The 19,978-nt window shown below is 44.7% G+C and overlaps 1 protein-coding gene across 1 annotated transcript in view; it reads left to right on the top strand.

The window, feature by feature from the left end:
• pomgnt2 (protein O-linked mannose N-acetylglucosaminyltransferase 2 (beta 1,4-)) overlaps positions 1 to 13,572 on the top strand; it is a gene marked incomplete at its 3' end in the record, with an annotated part of 41,973 nt that extends 28,401 nt beyond the window's left edge. Inside the window, exons 2-3 of the mRNA XM_084307935.1 lie at positions 10,475 to 11,432; positions 12,685 to 13,572. Of these exons, the coding sequence (XP_084164061.1) occupies positions 10,545 to 11,432; positions 12,685 to 13,572 (1,776 nt within the window). The 5' untranslated portion in view covers positions 10,475 to 10,544. The remainder of the gene's footprint in view (positions 1 to 10,474; positions 11,433 to 12,684) is intronic.
• Between the last annotated feature and the right edge of the window lie 6,406 nt (positions 13,573 to 19,978).

The raw sequence follows: 19,978 nt of genomic DNA, 5'->3' as shown, positions 1-19,978 counted from the left end.
ATTGAGGATACAAAATCAGTTGAGTTTGCTAATGTTGCAATTTGTCCTAGGTTTAGCCTAATTCTGGCCTATAATGACTGGACTATAGGGGTAACAAAACATTGAAAAAAAACACATTTCCTATGATGGGATTCCTTGGGACTTTTTTTCTCTCACTAAAGACATATTGAGGATACAAAATCAGTTGAGTTTGCTAATGTTGCAATTTGTCCTAGGTTTAGCCTAATTCTGGCCTATAATGACTGGACTATAAGGTGTTTGAGCTTGTAACGTTAGTTAGCTCATAGCTATCGTGTACCACTAACGTTAGCACAATAGCTACCAAGCTAAGCTACGTTAGCTTCTAATGGTGTATACACTATGTACAACGACACAATGATCAAACACTGTATAACTACTACTATTGTCGTGTCCATAAGTTCCCTGGCAGAATACTTGTGAAGACAAAGGTATACAAAGAGGAGAGAACCATTTTAAATCTGGCATTCATGCCGGCTAACAAGCTAGACGTCGAGGTATGTTGTTAGCACAATAGCTACCAAGCTAAGCTACGTTAGCTTCTAACGGTGTATACACAATATGTACAACGACACAATGATTTACATTATTACAAATATGGTAACGTGGTTGTGGCTTTTACAAATAGTGGTTAGCTTTAGAGATGGATGGCTATGATCACGGAGCAATAGTGTTGTTAGGTGAAACAGATACATTTTCATTCATCACTCGGCTAGTAGTAGCAAGGCTCTCTGCCTGCCACTAGCTGTGTGTGACTCTCAGAGCCCCCTGGTGCCCTGCACCTGATGTGACGACATCATTTTGATTACACGCGCACGTTATGAACCATTGATTAAAATATCCACGTGCGTGGTGATTGTGTTGGGCAGACAAAATGTTTGATAAAAACCTTTAGAGAGTATTTAACATGTTGGTGATGTTAACCTTTAACCTTTAGAGGGTATTTAAGGCGTGATTTTTTTCCGTAGCCGCATTTTGCGGAGACGCTCTCTGATTGGCCACTGCCATGTGCGCCCAATCGCGTGACGAGCTGTGTCTTTGCCCATTTCCGGGTCTAACAGCCTGCAAACTACCTAACGCCTAGCTTATCACTGGTTAAGCTTAGGCGACTCTTTCGAAGTTGGTTAAGGTTAGAGTTTGGAATCAGGGCTGGTGGTCTATCACCCTGCTCTAAGACAAACTCTAACCTTAACCAACTTCGAAAGAGTGCCTAAGCTTAACCGGTGAAAGAAACAGGCGTCACACGATTGGGCGCACATGTCACATGAAGTGGCCAATCAGAGAGCATCTCAGCAAAATGCGGCTACGGAAAAAAATAACGCGTATTTAACATGCTGGTGATGTTAACCTTTAACCTTTAGAGAGTATTTAACATTTTGGTGATGTTAACCTGGCGACCATCTAGATCAGGGGTGGCCAACCAGTCAGAGACTAAGAGCCACACAAATTACTGTGGTACCACAAAGAGCCACACCATATACCAGCCGGCACCCTTTTGATTGATTGATTGATTGAAAACTTTATTAACAGATTGCAGAATGGGTACAATACAGTACAGCTCAATACACACAATTGTTAAGGGGATGCAGACCAGAGAAAGACTTTCGTCTTGTTTACATCAGGGTCCCCCATTTTCAATTCATCAGGACATATATGATATACATGACATACAGATAGTCAGTACTGCTACATCTATACATTTATGACATACCAGATTTGCAAATACAGTACTGTTTGTGATACAGAAGGAGTCAAGAAAAGGGAGTATATACATTTGACGTAGAAACTGTACATTGGAGGAGGTTGGGTGGGGGGGGGTTGGGTACATTGGGATATTGACAACCATACTGGGTAATTTACATTGGAGGTGGTTGGGGGGGGGGGGGCACACTGTATAAACAAGTAAAACTGTACATTGAGGGGGGGGGGGGGGGGAGGAGACACTGTACAAACAAACAAAATTGTACATTGGACTATTGACAAAACCATACTAGGTAAATGACTGTACATTGGAGGGGGTTGGGTTAGGATATTTACAGGGGCCAGTGTTGAATTGCAGTCTCCCGTAGGTGTCCCTTGAGAGAGGGTTGAAAGTGGGTAGTGATCCACATTCCTTTACAGCTTTGGGTAGGGCGTTCCACATTGATGTGGCATAATTGCGAAACGTGTTTAGTCCCTTATTTGAGCCGAATCTGGGTTTAACATGATTTGTGGAGCTCCCTCTGGTGTTGTGATCGTGGTATTCACTGACCTTTGGGAAGTATTTTGACATGTACATGGGTACCTTGGTCGTGTAGTGTATCTTGTAGACCAGGCCCATTGCAAGTTGCTGTACTCTGTCGTCTACTCTAAGCCATCCTAGGTTGTCAAAGTGGGCAGGGGTGAGGTGGGTTCTAGGAGTAAGGTCAAGCAGTAGTCTGACCAGTTTGTTTTGAGATGTTTGTAATTTTGTTTTTAGCGCCTTTGAGGTGCTTTGGTACCATGAGGTGCAAGCATAGTCGTAGTACCCCTGAATGAGTGCTCCTGCCAGAGTCTTCAGGGTATTCTTGTTTACCAGAGAGGAGATCCGGTACAAGAATCGAGTTCGTTGGTTGACTTTTTTTTATTACATTGGATGCCATTTTGTCACAGGAGAGATTAGCCTCTAGGATGGAACCCAGGTAGGTAATTTCATCTTTCCTTGTGACAATATTGTCACCCACTGTAACTGAGAAGCCGTCGGTCTTGCTGAGTTTGTTATTTGAACCGAAGAGAATGGACTCTGTTTTGCCCATGTGTAATGATAGTTTGTTATCAGCGAGCCATATGCAGTAATTTCTGCCTAGTTCCGAGCTGCGGGTTTTTTCAACCTGTAACTTGTTCTTGTCAGAGACCAGCAGGGCTGAGTCGTCCGCAAACAGGAACAAGTTGCAGTCACAAGCTGACGACATGTCATTTGCATAAATTAGGAACAGTAGCGGTCCTAGTATGCTTCCTTGTGGAACACCACAGCTCACTGTGAGGGGGGGGGATAGGGTACCGTTTACCTCCACCATCTGTTCCCTCCCCTCAAGGTAGGATTGCATCCAGCTCACTGATAGACTATCAAAACCAATTGCTTTTAGCTTGTCAATCAGAATGGAGTGATTGACCGTGTCAAAGGCCTTTTGTAGGTCCAGCATGACCATGCCGCAGTATTTGCCTGCGTCCACCTCTTGTTTGATGTGGTCATTCAAATAGAGAAGGCATGTGTCAGTGGAGTGGGATGTTCTGAAGCCAGATTGGAATTCGTAGATTAGATTTTTTTCCGCTAGGTACTTTTCGACCTGTTCGTAGACTATTTTTTCCATGACTTTCGAGATGGAGGTGAGAATAGAAACAGGGCGGTAGTTGCCTGGGTCTAATTTGCTGCCCTTTTTGTGCAGAGGGGTCACCCTCGCAATTTTGAAGTCCTTGGGGACGTGTCCCTGTTTTATGGAGAGGTTTATTATGTGTGTGATGATTGGGGTGATGGCGGCTGCTGAGTCTCTGAGGAATTTGGAGGGGATGTTGTCATGGCCAGTGGCCTTGTTAGGTTGGAGGGCGCTCAGTTTATTGAGTACCTCATCTGTTGTTACCATTTCCAGCTTGAAGTCGTCCTTGCGGACCCCTAGGTTTTTGTAGTAAGCTACTATGTGTTCTACCCCATAAAGCCCTGAGTGGGAGGGTAGTTTGTTTACTAGTGTTGTGGCTATGTTTGTGAAGAAAATGTTTAAGTAATTGGCTACATCCAGCTTGTCTGTGATGAGCGTGTTGTCCGTTTTTATGTTTATGTTTGAGAATCTGGTTTTAAGTTTTTTACTGCATCCTAGTTGATTATTGAGTAATTTCCAAAGTTCACGTGGTTTGTTTTTGTTTTCCTCAGTTTTGTCATTGATGAAATTCTTTTTTGCAGTTTTGATCATGGAGTTTACGTCGTTTCTTAGTCTGTTTCTTTCTAGTTTGAGTTCAGTCACGTGGGCTTGGAGTTCACTGCTCGTGCTTTTAGTAAGCTTTGACTGACTTTTACGAAACTCAGAGCATTTTTTGTCTCTGGTTTTCATAGCGGCCAGTATTTCGGAGTGCATCCACGGCTCAGCGCGATTTTTTACCCTGGTGGTTCTTAGGGGGGCCATGTCGTTTAGTATTGTTGAGAATTTGGTTTTGAAACCATGCCATGTTTCTTCAACCAGTGTACCATTGAGTTCATCTGACCAGTCCAGACTCTCCAGTTCAAGGTTGAAGGCCTCGCTAGAGTAGGTTTTTAGGTCTCTAGATGTGACTGTTTTGTGGCAGCCAGCCTTTTGTTTTAGTTTTTTTCGGGTACAGAATATCATATAATGATCACTTAACCCGCATGCTATAACCCCTTTATTGGAGATCTTGGACTTGTCGGAGGTCAGAATGAGGTCAATGGTAGTCTGAGTTGATTCACATACACGTGTGGGTTGGGTGATTAGCTGGCTGAGGCCGTGCAGATCACAAAACCTACTGAATGACTTGAAGACGGGTGCATTTTTTCGTTGCATATCCGTGTTCCAGTCTCCAATAAGAATTTTGTCTACATCCTCAACTCCAGCCAAACACCCATCCAGTGTATCATAAAAGCCACTATGATCTGGCGGCCTGTAGACTGTGCCAACCAGTAGGGATTTCGCCCTTTCGAATAGGATTTCCACCCATACAGTTTCAATTGATTTATGATTCAGGTCATTTCTGTTGATGAATTTGGTGTCCTTGTGTATGTACATACAGACACCACCTCCATGTTTGTTTCTATCATTCCTGATTATTGAGTAGTTCTCAATCTCTATCTCTGGATCTTTTACAGAATCGTCAAGCTTAGTTTCTGAGAAGCACAGTATGTTTGCCTTACCATTTATGAATAATTGTTTGATTTCATCCAGTTTGTTTTTTAAGCTGTTAATGTTAATGTGAAAAATGTTCAGTCCATTGGCGTTGGTTATTTCATTGATGTTGGCAGGTTCGAAGTATTGTTTGTTTGTGATCTGTTCCTGTGTGGGGCTGGGGGGCTTTGTTGTTGTGGGTGGGAAGGGGGGGGTCGGGTCCCGCGCCGTGCTGGAACAACAAAGAAGGGGGGAGGGGGGGGTCGGGTCCCGCGCCGTGCTGGAACAACAAAGGACTCGTTCCTGGTTGTTTTCGTTGTTAGCTCTGCTAGCTAGCCGGCTATCGGGCGTCGAGATGTTTAAATCCCGCGTCGAGTTGGTCGTCATGGTTTCGACCCTCGGTTCACCTCCTCTCGTCACTGCCTCACGTGTGCTCGTCTGCTGCGGCGTCATTGGGGGAGCTTCGCCGCCCGCGCTGTGGATGTAGCCACAGGTTGCGTTGTAGATGCTGTTGGTCGCGATGGGAACCTCCATCGCTTCTTGCGTTGCCAGACCAAGTCTTCTAGCCTGAGTTCTGGTCATAACCGGGCCTGGGTTTAAATGAATGTCTCCCGAAAGTAGCAGAACCAGGATGATCATGGTCCTACGGTCCAATCTGCCAGTCGGGGGTAAGTTTTTCCGTACAGGGCTCGCTGTTAGTAGCGTGTGTATAGCCGCTGTTCCGACGTCTATGTGTTTCTTTTCCGAGCCATTGAGAAGGTAGAAGTCACTGTGGGTCTCGTTAAATCCGTTTTCACTTCTCTCCACTTCTGTTTGATGTTGGTTCATTGATGAATTGAGGTATAAGTCCGTAATCCATATTAGCAGGAGTAGAAAATGTCCACAAAACCTTGTTGATTTGGTTGTTTGGCGAGAGCTCTCAGTAATGCGACTGCTCATGACTGCGCCGGATGTGTACCCTCATGTGTTTATAGGTCTCACCCTCTGGCCTCTGAAGTTGCTAATGTCTTTTTTATTTGGGCCTCACACGGTTAAAAGTACCCTGTGAGACCCACGATTGCAAAATTACAAAATCACTTTTAGCCATTTAAAAAAAAGAATGTTTATTTTAAAGATGTTAAAGGGGAACTATTTTACTATTTCTTTCACTATTTGGGCACTTTTACACAATTCCTGTGAGTCTATGGAACACCTAGGTTTATATAAAAAAAAGAAAAAGAAAAAAGCATTGTTTTGTACTCAAAAACCGCATTTTTCTACCTCAATATCTTAAGCCGTTTTGAGGCTGGGCTCCAACCACTGTGTGGCCTGGTGCCAACTGCCACATCAACTGCCACATTATTATGCAGCTGAGAAATCTCTGACATCACAGATATGCACATTTTCAGATGACTCAGTTCAGTGAGGGTGAATATTGTGAGAGGAGAATTGGAAGAATGCGCCAATATGAGAATTAGAGACATAGATCCTATTAATATAAGTCCACATAGCTAAGAAACAATGGTAAACACTGAAAAAGGCCATTTATAAGATAGTTCCCCTTTAAGCACATGTATAGTCAATTGGTCCTGTTGTTCAGCCTCACAATGCTATTTGATAGTAAATGTGTTTATATGTCCCACCCTCTGGCCTCTGAAGTTGCTAATGTCTTTTTAATTTGGGCCTCACAGGGTTAACCTCTTAAGCCCGAGATATACAGTAAAAGTGTATATTTTCAGCATACGTTTGTTTACCAATTATTTTAACTGTTATTAGTGAAATATAAGATTATAGAAATCTCAGGGCATTGAGTCGGAAACCGGCGCATATTGACAGGAGGAAGTGGCACAGCCAAAAGTGAGTAGTCTTTCAAATTTCGAAAAACTACCCTACCCAGCTCACACCAGCCCCTGTCAATCATCTGACTTCTGGATTAACTTTTGTATTTCTCTTATTTTTTGGGATTATCTCCCACAAACCTGAACGTTATTGCCATAAAACAGAACGCAGTTAGTTTCTCTACCTTTCTGTGAACGTCTTGCAAAAAACGGTGTTGCAATATGATGAAAAATGGTGGAGAAATTTACATTATAAAAAAAATGGCAGAATTCAGTACTGTATCTACAAAACTAGGGATGTACCGAAAATTCGGCCACCGAAAGTTTTCGGCCGAAAATGGCCAAAAATGGCCTTTCGGCTTTTGGCCGAAAGAGTTTTTTCACCGAAAATATATCACCGAAACAGAAGCAACCTGTAACCTAACGCGTGTTGTTGTGATGATGTCATCAAAACGCGGATTCATTACATGCGCGCTGTGAGCTCTTCAGTCCTGCATGATACTCCTCTTGGGACTCGGGAGCAATGCATCTCCTCGGGAGTCGCGCTGTTTCTATGTAAACTCTGTGCGCAACGAGTCCAATAAATGTGTCTTTAACATACTTTATCCTTATTTACTATATGCCCGTTGCGGTTAATCACTGAGTGATCTAATATGCATATTATTCAGAGCGAGAGGGGGAGGGATTGTGTTTCTCACATTGACGCTGTCTGTCACGCGTCTACTGTGCCAAAGTCATCTGGGGACTAGAAAGGTGCGCTCAGTAGAGCACAGATGTCCGCCTCTCTCTCTCCTCTCTCTCTCTCTCTCTCTCTCTCTCTTTCTCTCTCCCTCTCTCTGATTGATTGATTGATTGAAAACTTTATTAACAGATTGCAGAATGGGTACAATACAGTACAGCTCAATACACACAATTGTTAAGGGGATGCAGACCAGAGAAAGACTTTCGTCTTGTTTACATCAGGGTCCCCCATTTTCAATTCATCAGGACATATATGACATACATGACATACAGATAGACAGTACTGCTACATCTATACATTTATGACATACCAGATTTGCAAATACAGTACTGTTTGTGATACAAAAAGACTCATAATAGTGATTATTTATTATTTAAGTTAAGTTTTGCCATAATCATATATTTTTCCATAATCAGGTAGCTGAACAACATTGGTAAAAAAAAATTCTATTCTATGAATCATTTTCGGCCTTTCGGCTTTCGGTTTTCGGCCAACTGTTTCCTATTTTCGGTATCGGTTTCGGCCAAGAATTTCCCATTCGGTGCATCCCTATACAAAACCTTCTGTTTAATCATCTTCCCTTTATTCATTTGCTTAGATTCTTCAGGTCTGGTAAATTTTAGCATGGTGTTATTCACAGTCAAAGATAATTTTTTTTTTAAATAGAATTGATATTCTCCTTTGGTTCATTACAATTTACTCAAGCCTAGTAACAGACACACTATTTCTGACACTGATCCATATATGTCCCTAGATTCAGATACCAAGAACATGCAAATGGACCATTTAAAAAAAAAAATTAAATGTTTATTCTACATCCTTATGGAATGAGTGACATAAAAAAATAAAAAGAAAAAAATGTATTTTTTTTAAAATTCTTTTTATGGATGCAAGAGCAAATTGACGGGCAAAGAGCCGCATGAGGCTCGCAAGCCGCGGGTTGGCCACCCCTGCTTTAGAGGTATTTAACATGCTGGTAGCAGCTCCTAACCTTTAACCTTTAGAGGTATTTAACATGCTGGTAGCAGCTCCTAACCTTTAACCTTTAGAGGTATTTAACATGCTGGTAGCAGCTCCTAACCTTTAACCTTTAACCTTTAGATGTATTTAACATGCTGGTAGCAGCTCCTAACCTTTAACCTTTAGAGGTATTTTACATGCTGGTAGCAGCTCCTAACCCTCCCTGCCAGCTGCTGACTGTTGGCCGTCAGTCTGACAGTCTCTCCATGACTCACTTGTTCTCAATATGCAGATGAGCGGAGCTGAGAGGAACCATCTCTCCTCTTATCTCCTCTCCTCTCCTCACTCTCTCCTCTCCTCTTTCTCTCCTCTCCTCACTCTCTCCTCTCCTCACTCTATCCTCACTCTCTCCTCTTATCTCCCTCTCCTCTTTCTCTCCTCTCCTCACTCTCCTCTTTCTCTCCTCTCGTCACTCCTCTCTCCTCTCCTCTCTCTCTCCTCACTCTCCTTTCCTCTCTCTCCTCTTATCTCCCTCTCCTCTTCTCTCCTCTCCTCACTCTCCTTTCCTCTCTCTCTCTCTTCTTTCTCTCCTCTCTCTCTCCTCACTCACTCTCTCCTCGTTCTCTCCTCTCCTCACTCTCCTTTCCTCTTTCTCTCCTCTCTTCACTCCTCTCCTCACTCTCTCCTCTCTCTCCTCTCCTCACTCTCCTCACTCTCCTCTCCTCCCTCTCATTTCCTCTTTCTCTCCTCTCCTCACTCTCTCCTCACTCTCTCCTTTCCTCTCTCATCTTATCTCCCTCTCCTCTTTTTCTCCTCTCCTCACTCTCTCCTTTCCTCTTTCTCTCCTCTCCCCACTTCTCTCCTCACTCTCCTCTCTCCTCTCCTCACTCTCTCCTCTCCTCACTCTCTCCTTATCTCCCTCTCCTCTTTCTCTCCTCACTCTCTCTCCTCACTCTCTCCTTATCTCCCTCTCCTCTTTCTCTCCTCACTCTCTCCTCTCCTCACTCTCTCCTCTTATCTCCCTCTCCTCTCCTCTTATCTCCCTCTCCTCTCCTCTTTCTCTCCTCACTCTCTCCTCTCCTCACTCTCTCCTCTCCTCTTTCTCTCTTTCTCTCCTCTCCTCACTCTCCTCTTTCTCTCCTCACTCTCTCCTCTCCTCACTCTCTCCTCTCCTCTTTCTCTCTTTCTCTTCTCTCCTCACTCTCCTTATCTCCCTCTCCTCTTTCTCTCCTCACTCTCCTCTCCTCACTCTCTCCTCTTATCTCCCTCTCCTCTCCTCTCCTCTCTCTCCTTCTCCTCACTCTTTTTCTTTTCTCCTCTCCTCACTCCCCTCTCCTCACTTTCTCTCTCTTCTCCTCTCCTCTTATCGCTCACTCTCTCTCATCTCCTCTTTCTCTCCTCCTCTCATCACTCTCCTCTCTTTCTCTCCTCATTATCTCCTCTTTCTATCCTCTTCTCCTCACACTCTCTTTTCTCCTCCTCACTCTCATCTCCTCTTTCTCTCCTCCTCTCATCACTCTCCTCTCCTCTCTTTCTCTCCTCATTATTTCCTCTTTCTATCCTCTTCTCCTCACACTCTCTTTTCTCCTCCTCACTCTCTCCACTCTCCTCTCTTCTTATATCTCTCCTCACTGTCTCTCTGTCTCACTGTGTTATTTGTTTTAACATAGAGGGGTGAGAGGTTGAGAGGATGGAAGGTAGAGAAACGTCCCTGAAGTATCCTTGTTTCTCAGGAGTGCAGGGTTCGCTTCTGGCTCTCCTCTCCATTTACCCTCCTTCACCTTCTCTCTCTCTCTCTCTCTCTCTCTCTCTCTCTCTCTCTCTCTCTCTCTCTCTCTCTCTCTCTCTCTCTCTCTCTCTCTCTCTCTCTCTCTCTCGGTCTCGGTCTCGGTCTCGGTCTCGGTCTCGGTCTCGGTCTCGGTCTCTCTCTCTCGGTCTCTCTCTCTCTCTCTCTGGTGTATCCAGGTCTAATGGTCTCTCTCTCTCTCTGGTGTATCCAGGTCTAATGGTCTCTCTCTCTGGTGTATCCAGGTCTAATGGTCTCTCTCTCTCTGGTGTATCCAGGTCTAATGGTCTCTCTCTCTCTCGTCAAGGTACCGCGGGGCGGCTGATGTCGCGTCGCCCGTCCCCGAGGTCGGAGGTCGCCGCAGGGCGGCAGCAGTGATGCGTGCCTCGCTGGCCGGCTGCAGGATGAGTTTGGCGGCGCTCTTGAACGGCCTCCTGGTCTCCGTGGTGGCGGCGCTGCTCTGGAAGTACTCGGCGCTGAGCGAGCACGCCGCCCTGCTGGAGGAGGAGCTCCACCTGACGCGGCGCTCCCAGGAGCTCTCCCAGGAGGAGGCGCCGCCGCGCATCGACTACCACGCCGCCCTGCTGGCGCTCCAGGAGCACGGCACACGCATGGTCTGCACGGGCAAGATGCACACCGACCGCGTCTGCCGCTTCGACTACCTCTGCTACTGCTCCGAGGCCGAGGAGTTCGTCTTCTTCCACTCCAACTCCTCCGTCATGCTGCCCAACCTCGGGCCCCGCCGCTTCCAGCCCGCCCTGCTGGACCTGTCGTCGGTGGACGACCACAACACGCAGTACTTTAACTTCCTGGAGCTCCCCGCCGCCGCGCTGAAGTTCATGCCCAAGCCGGTGTTCGTGCCGGACGTGGCTTTGATCCTGAACCGCTTCAACCCCGACAACCTGATGCACGTGTTCCACGACGACCTGCTGCCCGTCTTCTACACCATGAGGCAGTACTCGGACCTGGACGACGAGGCCCGCCTGGTCTTCATGGAGGGCTGGGGCGAGGGGCCGCACTTCGACCTCTACCGCCTGCTCAGCGGCAAGCAGCCGCTGCTCAAGGAGCAGCTGAGGAACTTCGGCAAGCTGATGTGCTTCACCAAGTCCTACGTGGGCCTGTCGAAGATGACCACGTGGTACCAGTATGGCTTTGTGCAGCCGCAGGGGCCCAAGGCCAACATTCTGGTGTCGGGGAACGAGATCAGACAGTTCGCCAGGGACATGATGGAGAAGATGAACATCACAGAGGGGGACGACAACGGGGTGAAGGACGGAGGGAGCGCCGAGGAGGTAGGAGAATTTGCCACCTTCACGGCTAAAATGCATCAGTAGCCGACACAATTTTAAGAAAAAAAGTCAAATCATGGCTCCTCGACAATGTCAAACAACTAGATTTAAAAATGCATGAAAATGTTGTCTGATACATTGTTGTCTGTGGCTACGTTTGTACTGCATTTAGGTTTAGGTTTTACTTTGTTTGATCAAGGGGGACAGCATACATTAATAAAACATTTTACAAATGTAAATGCACCCAATTTTAGCCAAAAGGCTCATTTCCATTGGCACTGCCAGAAGGTCCAGGCTAAAGTCCTGTGTGAAAAAAGGGTTAGCAATAAAATCAAGATAAATAACATTAGAATAAAAACACAACAAAAGCACATAGAACATACGATATAGGGATACAGGTCACAATACAGGCATGGACACAAGGACAGAGCACGTAATTTAAAATGTTCATGTCTATGTAGTTTGTCAAATTGTTATTTATGATCATGTTTTGTATCGCTTGTCTGTCCTGAGACCAAGGACCACAATGGAAATAAGTCTTGAAATTTTGTTTGTGCTGTCAGGCGATAAAAAAAATGAATCTAATTAATTACAGGATTTGTAATTAATTAATCAAATTAATCTCATTTTAATCGCATAACCATTTTAGGCCTGATATTCTATATTCTAAAATCATATTTCAAATGGCATGTGTCCGGATGGCAGAATTCAGTACTGTATCTACAAAACCTTCTGTTTAATCATCTTCTATTCATTAATTTTCTTAGATTTTTCAGGTCTGGTCAATTTGAGCAGTGTTATTCACAGTCAAAGATAAAAATAATTGAATTGATATTCTCATTTGGTTCATTACAATTTACTCAAGCCTAGTAACAGAGACAGTATTTCTGACACCGGGAATACATTCCCTGAGATCCATAGATGTCCCTAGAATCAGATACCAAGAACATGCAAATTGGCCTTTAAAAAAAAAAAGGTCTGTAAATGTGTATTCTACGTTCTTATGGAATGAATGAGATAAAAAAAAATCAAATACATTAAATTTCTTTTAGTTTTTTAATCAATTTTGAGTTAATTTTCATAACGCGATAATTTGCTATGTAATTAATTAATCTAATTAACGCGATAAACTGACAGCCCAGTTTTTTTGTATAGCATCCTTGACGTTTTTCTGGCATCTTGTATCAAGGGGAAGGAGGGGGAGAAGGAGGAGAAGAAGGGGGAGAAGGAGGAGTACATCGTGGTGTTCAGCCGCTCCGCGACGAGGCTGATCCTGAACGAGGCCGAGCTGCTCCTGGCGCTGGCCCGGGAGTTCCGGATGCGCGTCGTCACCGTGTCCCTGGAGGAGCAGCCCTTCCCCGGCATCGTGCGGCTCATCAGCGGCGCCTCCGTGCTGGTCAGCATGCACGGCGCCCAGCTCGTCACCGCGCTCTTCCTGCCGAGAGGCGCCGCCGTGGTGGAGCTCTTCCCCTACGCCGTGAACCCGGAGCAGTACACGCCGTACAAGACCCTGGCCTCGCTGCCGGGCATGGACCTGCAGTACGTGGCCTGGAGGAACACCGTCCAGGGGAACACCGTCGCCCACCCGGACCGACCCTGGGACCAGGGGGGCATCGTCCATTTGGAGAAGGAGGAGCAGGAGAGGATTCTCGCCAGCGACGACGTCCCCAGGCACCTGTGCTGCCGCGACCCGGAGTGGCTCTTCCGGATCTACCAGGACACCGTGGTGGACGTGCCCTCCTTCCTGCAGGTCCTCAAGGAGGGCCTGAAGACGAGGCCGGGCTTGAGGAAGTCCAAGCCGGCCAGCGCGGTCCACCCGGGTCGGGTGCGAGAACCCCAATGCCAGACGTCGGTCCAGGCCGCCAACGAGGCCAAGCTCACGGTCTCCTGGCAGATCCCCTGGAACCTGAAGTACCTGAAGGTGCGGGAGGTGCGCTACGAGGTCTGGATCCAGGAGCAGGGAGAGAACACCTACATGCCTTACATCCTGCCCCAGCACAACTACACCTTCTCGGAGAACATCAAGCCCTTCACCACCTACCTGGTCTGGGTGAGGTGCATCTTCAACAAGAGCCTGCTGGGGCCCTTCGCAGATGTTCTCATGTGTAGGACCTGAGGATCTGATGTTCTCATGTGTAGGACCTGGGGATCTGATGTTCTCATGTGTAGGACCTGAGGATCTGATGTTCTCGTGTGTAGGACCTGAGGATCTGATGTTCTCGTGTGTAGGACCTGAGGATCTGATGTTCTCGTGTGTAGGACCTGAGGATCTGATGTTCTCGTGTGTAGGACCTGAGGATCTGATGTTCTCATGTGTAGGACCTGAGGATCTGATGTTCTCGTGTGTAGGACCTGAGGATCTGATGTTCTCGTGTGTAGGACCTGAGGATCTGATGTTCTCATGTGTAGGACCTGAGGATCTGATGTTCTCATGTGTAGGACCTGAGGATCTGATGTTCTCATGTGTAGGACCTGAGGATCTGATGTTCTCGTGTGTAGGACCTGAGGATCTGATGTTCTCATGTGTAGGACCTGAGGATCTGATGTTCTCATGTGTAGGACCTGAGGATCTGATGTTCTCATGTGTAGGACCTGAGGATCTGATGTTCTCATGTGTAGGACCTGAGGATCTGATGTTCTCGTGTGTAGGACCTGAGGATCTGATGTTCTCATGTGTAGGACCTGAGGATCTGATGTTCTCATGTGTAGGACCTGAGGATCTGATGTTCTCATGTGTAGGACCTGAGGATCTGATGTTCTCGTGTGTAGGACCTGAGGATCTGATGTTCTCATGTGTAGGACCTGAGGATCTGATGCCGTGCTGCTGTTTCTCTCTCACACGGGGGGCGGGGGGGTAGCACGTGGGTTCCAGATGATCATGATCACATATCAGAACACCAGGACTGTTTGATTGCATTCCGTCTGTTTTAGTTTGTATCAGACGAGAGGTCTGGCTCTCAGCAGTGTCCTCGCCACACAAGTGAAGTACAGTGGGACTTAAATAACGGACAACACTGAGTAAGAGTCGAATCACTGGAACGGAATGAAAGAAAAGCCTACGGATGGATGCATAACGAAGAAATGATAGTGCTAAACCATGTAAAGATTATAGAGTTCAAATCAACAGATTTATTTATGTACAGAATAATATCATAAGACATGTTTTTTTTTATCCATGCAGACACGGATCCTTTACCTTTTAAAGTCTGCAATGTAGCTTTTGCTGTGGAGACCAAGTGAGATTTGAAGAGATTTTCTTTCTTGAGCAGTGTCTTCTGTGTACTGTCTACTGTGTACTGTGTGTGGTACCTATGCGCCTTAGTGTACCTTCCCATTACAATGCCTTTCTTGAGTTGCTTTGAGTTGGATCACTATTTGCAGAATCTTGCCAAGATTTTGCAAGAAAAGCCAAAGCCAATCAGCCAATAGCATCATGGCTTGAAGCTAGAGTCTGCGGTGTCATCAAACGGGGCCCTCTAGTCAAACCACTTGGTACTGCACTTTACTTGTTATGGTCTGATGTGTTTGCTGGAGTGAAGTGGGGAGAGGAGGCGGGGAGGGGTTGCAATAGACCACTGCACATCCGCATTACATTGAGCTCATGGGAGAGAGAGCGGGGGGAGAAAATTAATGAATGTGGATGAAGGCCTAGACATTAAGTGGTTGTAGCTACGGCTGTGGGGGTGCGGGAGACATGATCCAATAGACTTGTATACGCCTGAGTCTCCTGAACATGGAGAGACCAATCCCAAGTCTATCGGCACTTTCTCTGCTGAGCTATAGTAACTTTTTCGCACCTACTCCCCAACTCTGCATGCGCAGATTGATCAACCTAGATCTCTGGACGATCCAGAGAGACTCCGTGGGCAATCTGCGCATGCGGAGTTCGGGAGTAGCCTGTAGGTGCGAAAAAGTTACTATAGCTCGGCCGAGAAAGTGCCGATCGACTAGGGCTGGGCGATATGGCCAAAAATGATATTGCGCTAACGATATCAATAACAATATCATATCACTCGATATTCGATATTATCGATATTGTTATAAGTATAATATTATAATCTTTTTTTTTAAACAACAGATGTACTGTATGTTTATTTTGCAGCAATTCTTGGTCGTTGCCGCCATCTTTAGTGTTACATCCCCTCACACTCCAGTTCTCAGGCTGCAGCTGGTTTGAAAGCGAAAGTAAACCGGCTTCTCTGCTGGCTGTGGCTCCAGGGGAGTTGAACAGTTCTGGCTCTGCTAGTTTCTTTTCTATCTTTTGGCGCTTTTTTGGTGGACAAACCACCGCACATGTGCACCGTGACTCGTGACTGGAGACTAGCTTTGCTAGCACACAGACGGTTTCAAACAGTATTTTAAATTAGAAAGCAAACAAAATAAATGGACAAGAGAAAAATCAATCTCAATTTGGTCAGTATTGTCATTTGGACAAGCAAAGCCATTACTTTAAGTTGCAGGCAAGAAAGACAAGTCTGTCCACTGTCTCTAAAACTGCCCTGTTGCAGGTCACACAAAAAAATATATATATATCTTTTTTTCCCAGATATATATTTGTTTCGATCGACTTGGGACTGGTCTCTCCGTGTTCAGGAGACTCAGGCGTGTAAAAGTCTATTGGATCATGTCTCCAGCACCCCCACAGCCGTAGCTACAGCCACTTAATGTCGAGGCTCTCATCCACATTCATTCATTTTCTCCCCCCGCTCTCTCCTCCATGATTTCAGAATACTGGAAGTGTTGCGGTCGTCTATCGCTGGTCAAATAGCCATTCTTAGAAATTCACAGTAAAATAGGTTACTAAACTCCAAGCCATACATCTCCTGCTCTCTCTTTTGCACTATTTTGCTTAGAGGGTGCATGGACACCATTACAGATTCTACCTTTAAGTCATTAATGCTGAAATAATTGTCTTGTGTTATGGTTCTCTTGTACTTATGCTATTTGTTACTAAGCGTACAATTTGTCGATTTCTCTACAAAATCCATATGTTTTAAGATTTCTTTTAAAGCAAATGGAAGGAATCCAGAACGTGTGTCTAGGCCCCCCCCCCCCCATTATTATTGCATCATTTATGAATGCTACAGGAAGTGTTCCCACATTCAATGAATCAAATCAAATGTATTTGTAGAGCCCGAGATCACATGGAATAGCCCCCATGGGCTGTAAAGTCTTCTTGTACAAGTCGAGAAGAAACATCACAAAAAGATCAAAAACTAAAACCACCATAAAATCCAAATAAGCAACACTCCCAGACTTTCCCCAATGAAGATAAGGAACGACTTTTGCATTCAGGGGGGTAGTCGACTCGTAAAAATGTTGGCCAATCAAAGTCGACTATACAAATATATATATATATAAACCCCAGGCTGCAATTAAGACCTGGTGACTCTTTAATTTGAAATAGAAAGAGAAAAAGACTACATTGCCCTGAATTTGCATGTAAAAAATAAACTACTAAAAACAGCCTCTATGGTTCAACCAGCTGCCGCACTATATGTAGAGTCATTTCATTGCCTTATATAAAACCCTGTTCAATAAAACCTCTAGATATTCTATCTCCCCAATAGCTTGTTTGCTGCATTCATTGTGAGAAACAACGGAAGAACTGGATCTTCTTGCCGTTTTCTTGTCAGTGTGGTTCTGTCCAATCAGCTGCAGTTGGTTGGAGGCCAGACGTGTGATTTTTTTTTCGTAGCCGCAGTTTGCGAAGACGCTCTCTGATTGGCTAGCCCGCGTACAGCGAAGACCCTCTCTGCTCCGAAGGGCTCTGGGATAGAAATGTCCGCCTTGTACATATATATTCTCTGCTTTGAAGTGGTTATGCTTTGGCCCTCTTTCGAAGTGGGTTATGCTTAGAGTTTGGAATCAGGGCTGGTGGTCCATCGCTCTGCTCTAAAGATAAACTCTAAGCATAACCCACTTCGAAAGAGGGCCAAAGCATAACCACTTCGAAGCAGAGAATATATGTACAAGGCGGAAGAGCCCTTTGGAGCTAAACCAATCAGAGAGGGTCTTTGCTGTATGCAGGCTAGCCAATCAGAGAGCGTCTTCGCAAACTGCGGCTACGAAAAAAAAGCACTCAGGCCAGACGGTGCCGTTGAAGGCGGGGCTTAGTGAAGTCACGGCACATGATTGACAGGAGAAGGCTAGCTAGCGAGGCCAAACTCTTAAATGGCACACGTTATAAACGGTTTGCCGCTGCCTGTGTATAAAGTTAAAATAGAACGTGCCATATAGTTTTAACGGGTGTTAATTCTTCATGTGCTATACTTCATCCTGGACCATCTGGTTGAAATTATGTTTTTGCTCACTGGCCAATTTTAGGATTCTATAAATTGTAGACTAGATGATTTGATAACCTGAAAACTTTCTTTAACATGGAATGTCTGCCATGTTTCCATGGACTGATCAGTTCATTGAGTTATTATTTGTATTGATATGTTGATAAGTTCTCAGATGCAGTTTTTTGTTTATTTTGTTTAAGAGATTATTTATTTTTAACCATCGTTAAGGGTGAGGAATGTGATGATGTTTTAGACGTGTGTATGAGTCTATTGTTTGTTAGATTTATAAGTGTATTGTTGTTTGTTAGATTTATGAGTGTATTGTTTGGTAGATTTATGAGTCTGTATTGTTTGTTAGATTTATGAGTATTGTTTTTAGATTTATGAGTATTGTTTGTTACATTTATGAGTCTGTATTGTTTATTAGATTTGTGAGTATGTATTGTTTGTTAGATTTGTGAGTATGTATTGTTTGTTAGATCTGTGTGTGCCCCTCCACTCTAGTAAAGCAATTACTATACAGTATCTGATTAGTCTCAGAAGTGAGATTAAATAATGGGCGGTTAGGTTGCAGCTCACAGCTCCGGGGTTGTCACCAGCTTGGCTGGCCGTTCACACTAATACAATTGGCAGTATTAGAGGGTGGGAGAAGCTGGCGGGGTGGGTCCGGGTCGTTGTAAACAGCGACTCCTACAGTTCGGTCGGGGCGCCTGCTAAGCGCGGATAGGACCTGAGTGGGATATGATCCTTCCACACGCTACGCCCTCTCGGAGAATATCCGCGCTGCCAGGTGAAAAGAAGCGGTTGATTGGCTGGACGTGTGTCGGAGGAAGCACGTGGTAGCCTCCACTCTCCCAGATGATCTGACTGTGGGGGGTAAGTGCGCAGCGACCAGGAAGGGGATTGGGAATTGGCATAACGACTAACATTGGGATGGGAGAAAATCGGAGGAAAAATGGAGGGGGAAAAAGATCAATAAAAGAAAAAAAGAAGTGAGATTAAATAGCTTAGTCTCAGTTTTCTACATGAGCAAATAGTAGGAAGGTCATTTTGAGTAATTGTGATCGACTGAATAAAGCGTATTTCTTATCTATAGCAACGTTTCCTGTTTATTTTTTGTCAAATATTACGCTGGGCTTGCGCTCAGCTACGCACAGTCTACAAATACAACTACATGAAGCCGGGGCAGCGATGGAAGATGGTATATACCACTTAATGTCACGGTGAACACTTTTCCCTTGTATGAAATGTCATTTCTTAAATCACTGCAGGGCTTTTTGTTTATGGTTTACCGCAGAGCAGGTTCTGTACTGCAGACTAATTGAGGCCTGATTTAATATTAATTAATGTCTTATTCCTTGGGAGTCGTGGGGTTTTCAATTGAGGAGGATTCTTAAACGAGGGAACGTGAGGATTGCCCTGCTAACGCAAATCATAAAAAATGTATTGTAACTCATTATGCAATAATCTTTAGCATGGGCTTCTGTTTCCAGTAAGCATGTAAAAGTGGAATATGCATTTTGCTGCATGAGAGCGTTTGCAGAGAAATCTCAGCCTTTTGACCGGAATGTAATGTTTTCTGTAGTACAAGAGTCTCACTTAATCTCAACTCTTAATTCAGCGGAGAGCTTATTAAAAGGGTAGTGTGGATTTTTTTCAAGTTTGTTTATTATGTCACAACAAAATACAGAATACTTTATGTGAAATGCTTATTTCTGAAAGAGCCCCTGGGTGCTACATACAGAAACATTTAAAGTAATTAAGAAATAAGTAAAGTGAATATACATATACAATATACAACACAGTAAAATGAGTTAACAGTGAGGTACAATGTTAGGGTACATTAAGTTGTATGAAATACTTGCCAGCAGTGTAGCTGATGACGTTTCACCAGACAGTCTGAGAGCAGGCTTTGTGTGTGTTTTTATTTATTTATTTAACCTTTATTTAACCAGGAAGTCCCATTGAGATACAAGATCTCTTTTGCAAGGGAGACCTGGCCAAGATGACAGCAATAACATTTGCAATATATCAGACGGCAATAAAAATGTGCGATACATCACACAAGAACATAATAAAAGTGCATGTATACAATATACAATACATCACATAAAACACATAACAGAATAGTCTACATAATAGTAAAAGTGTATGACAGTAAAATACAGGGTAATACAGTAATTTTGCCATTTTCTAGTTGGGACCCGACTACAGAAAGCAGCGACATTCTTCTTG

This window comes from Notolepis coatsorum (assembly GCF_963971535.1).
Source record: "Notolepis coatsorum genome assembly, chromosome: 2".
In the NCBI taxonomy this organism is placed as follows: domain Eukaryota; kingdom Metazoa; phylum Chordata; class Actinopteri; order Aulopiformes; family Paralepididae; genus Notolepis; species Notolepis coatsorum.
The sequence above is the reverse complement of the archived record's forward strand: the minus strand, read 5'-3'. Positions and strand labels throughout refer to the sequence as shown.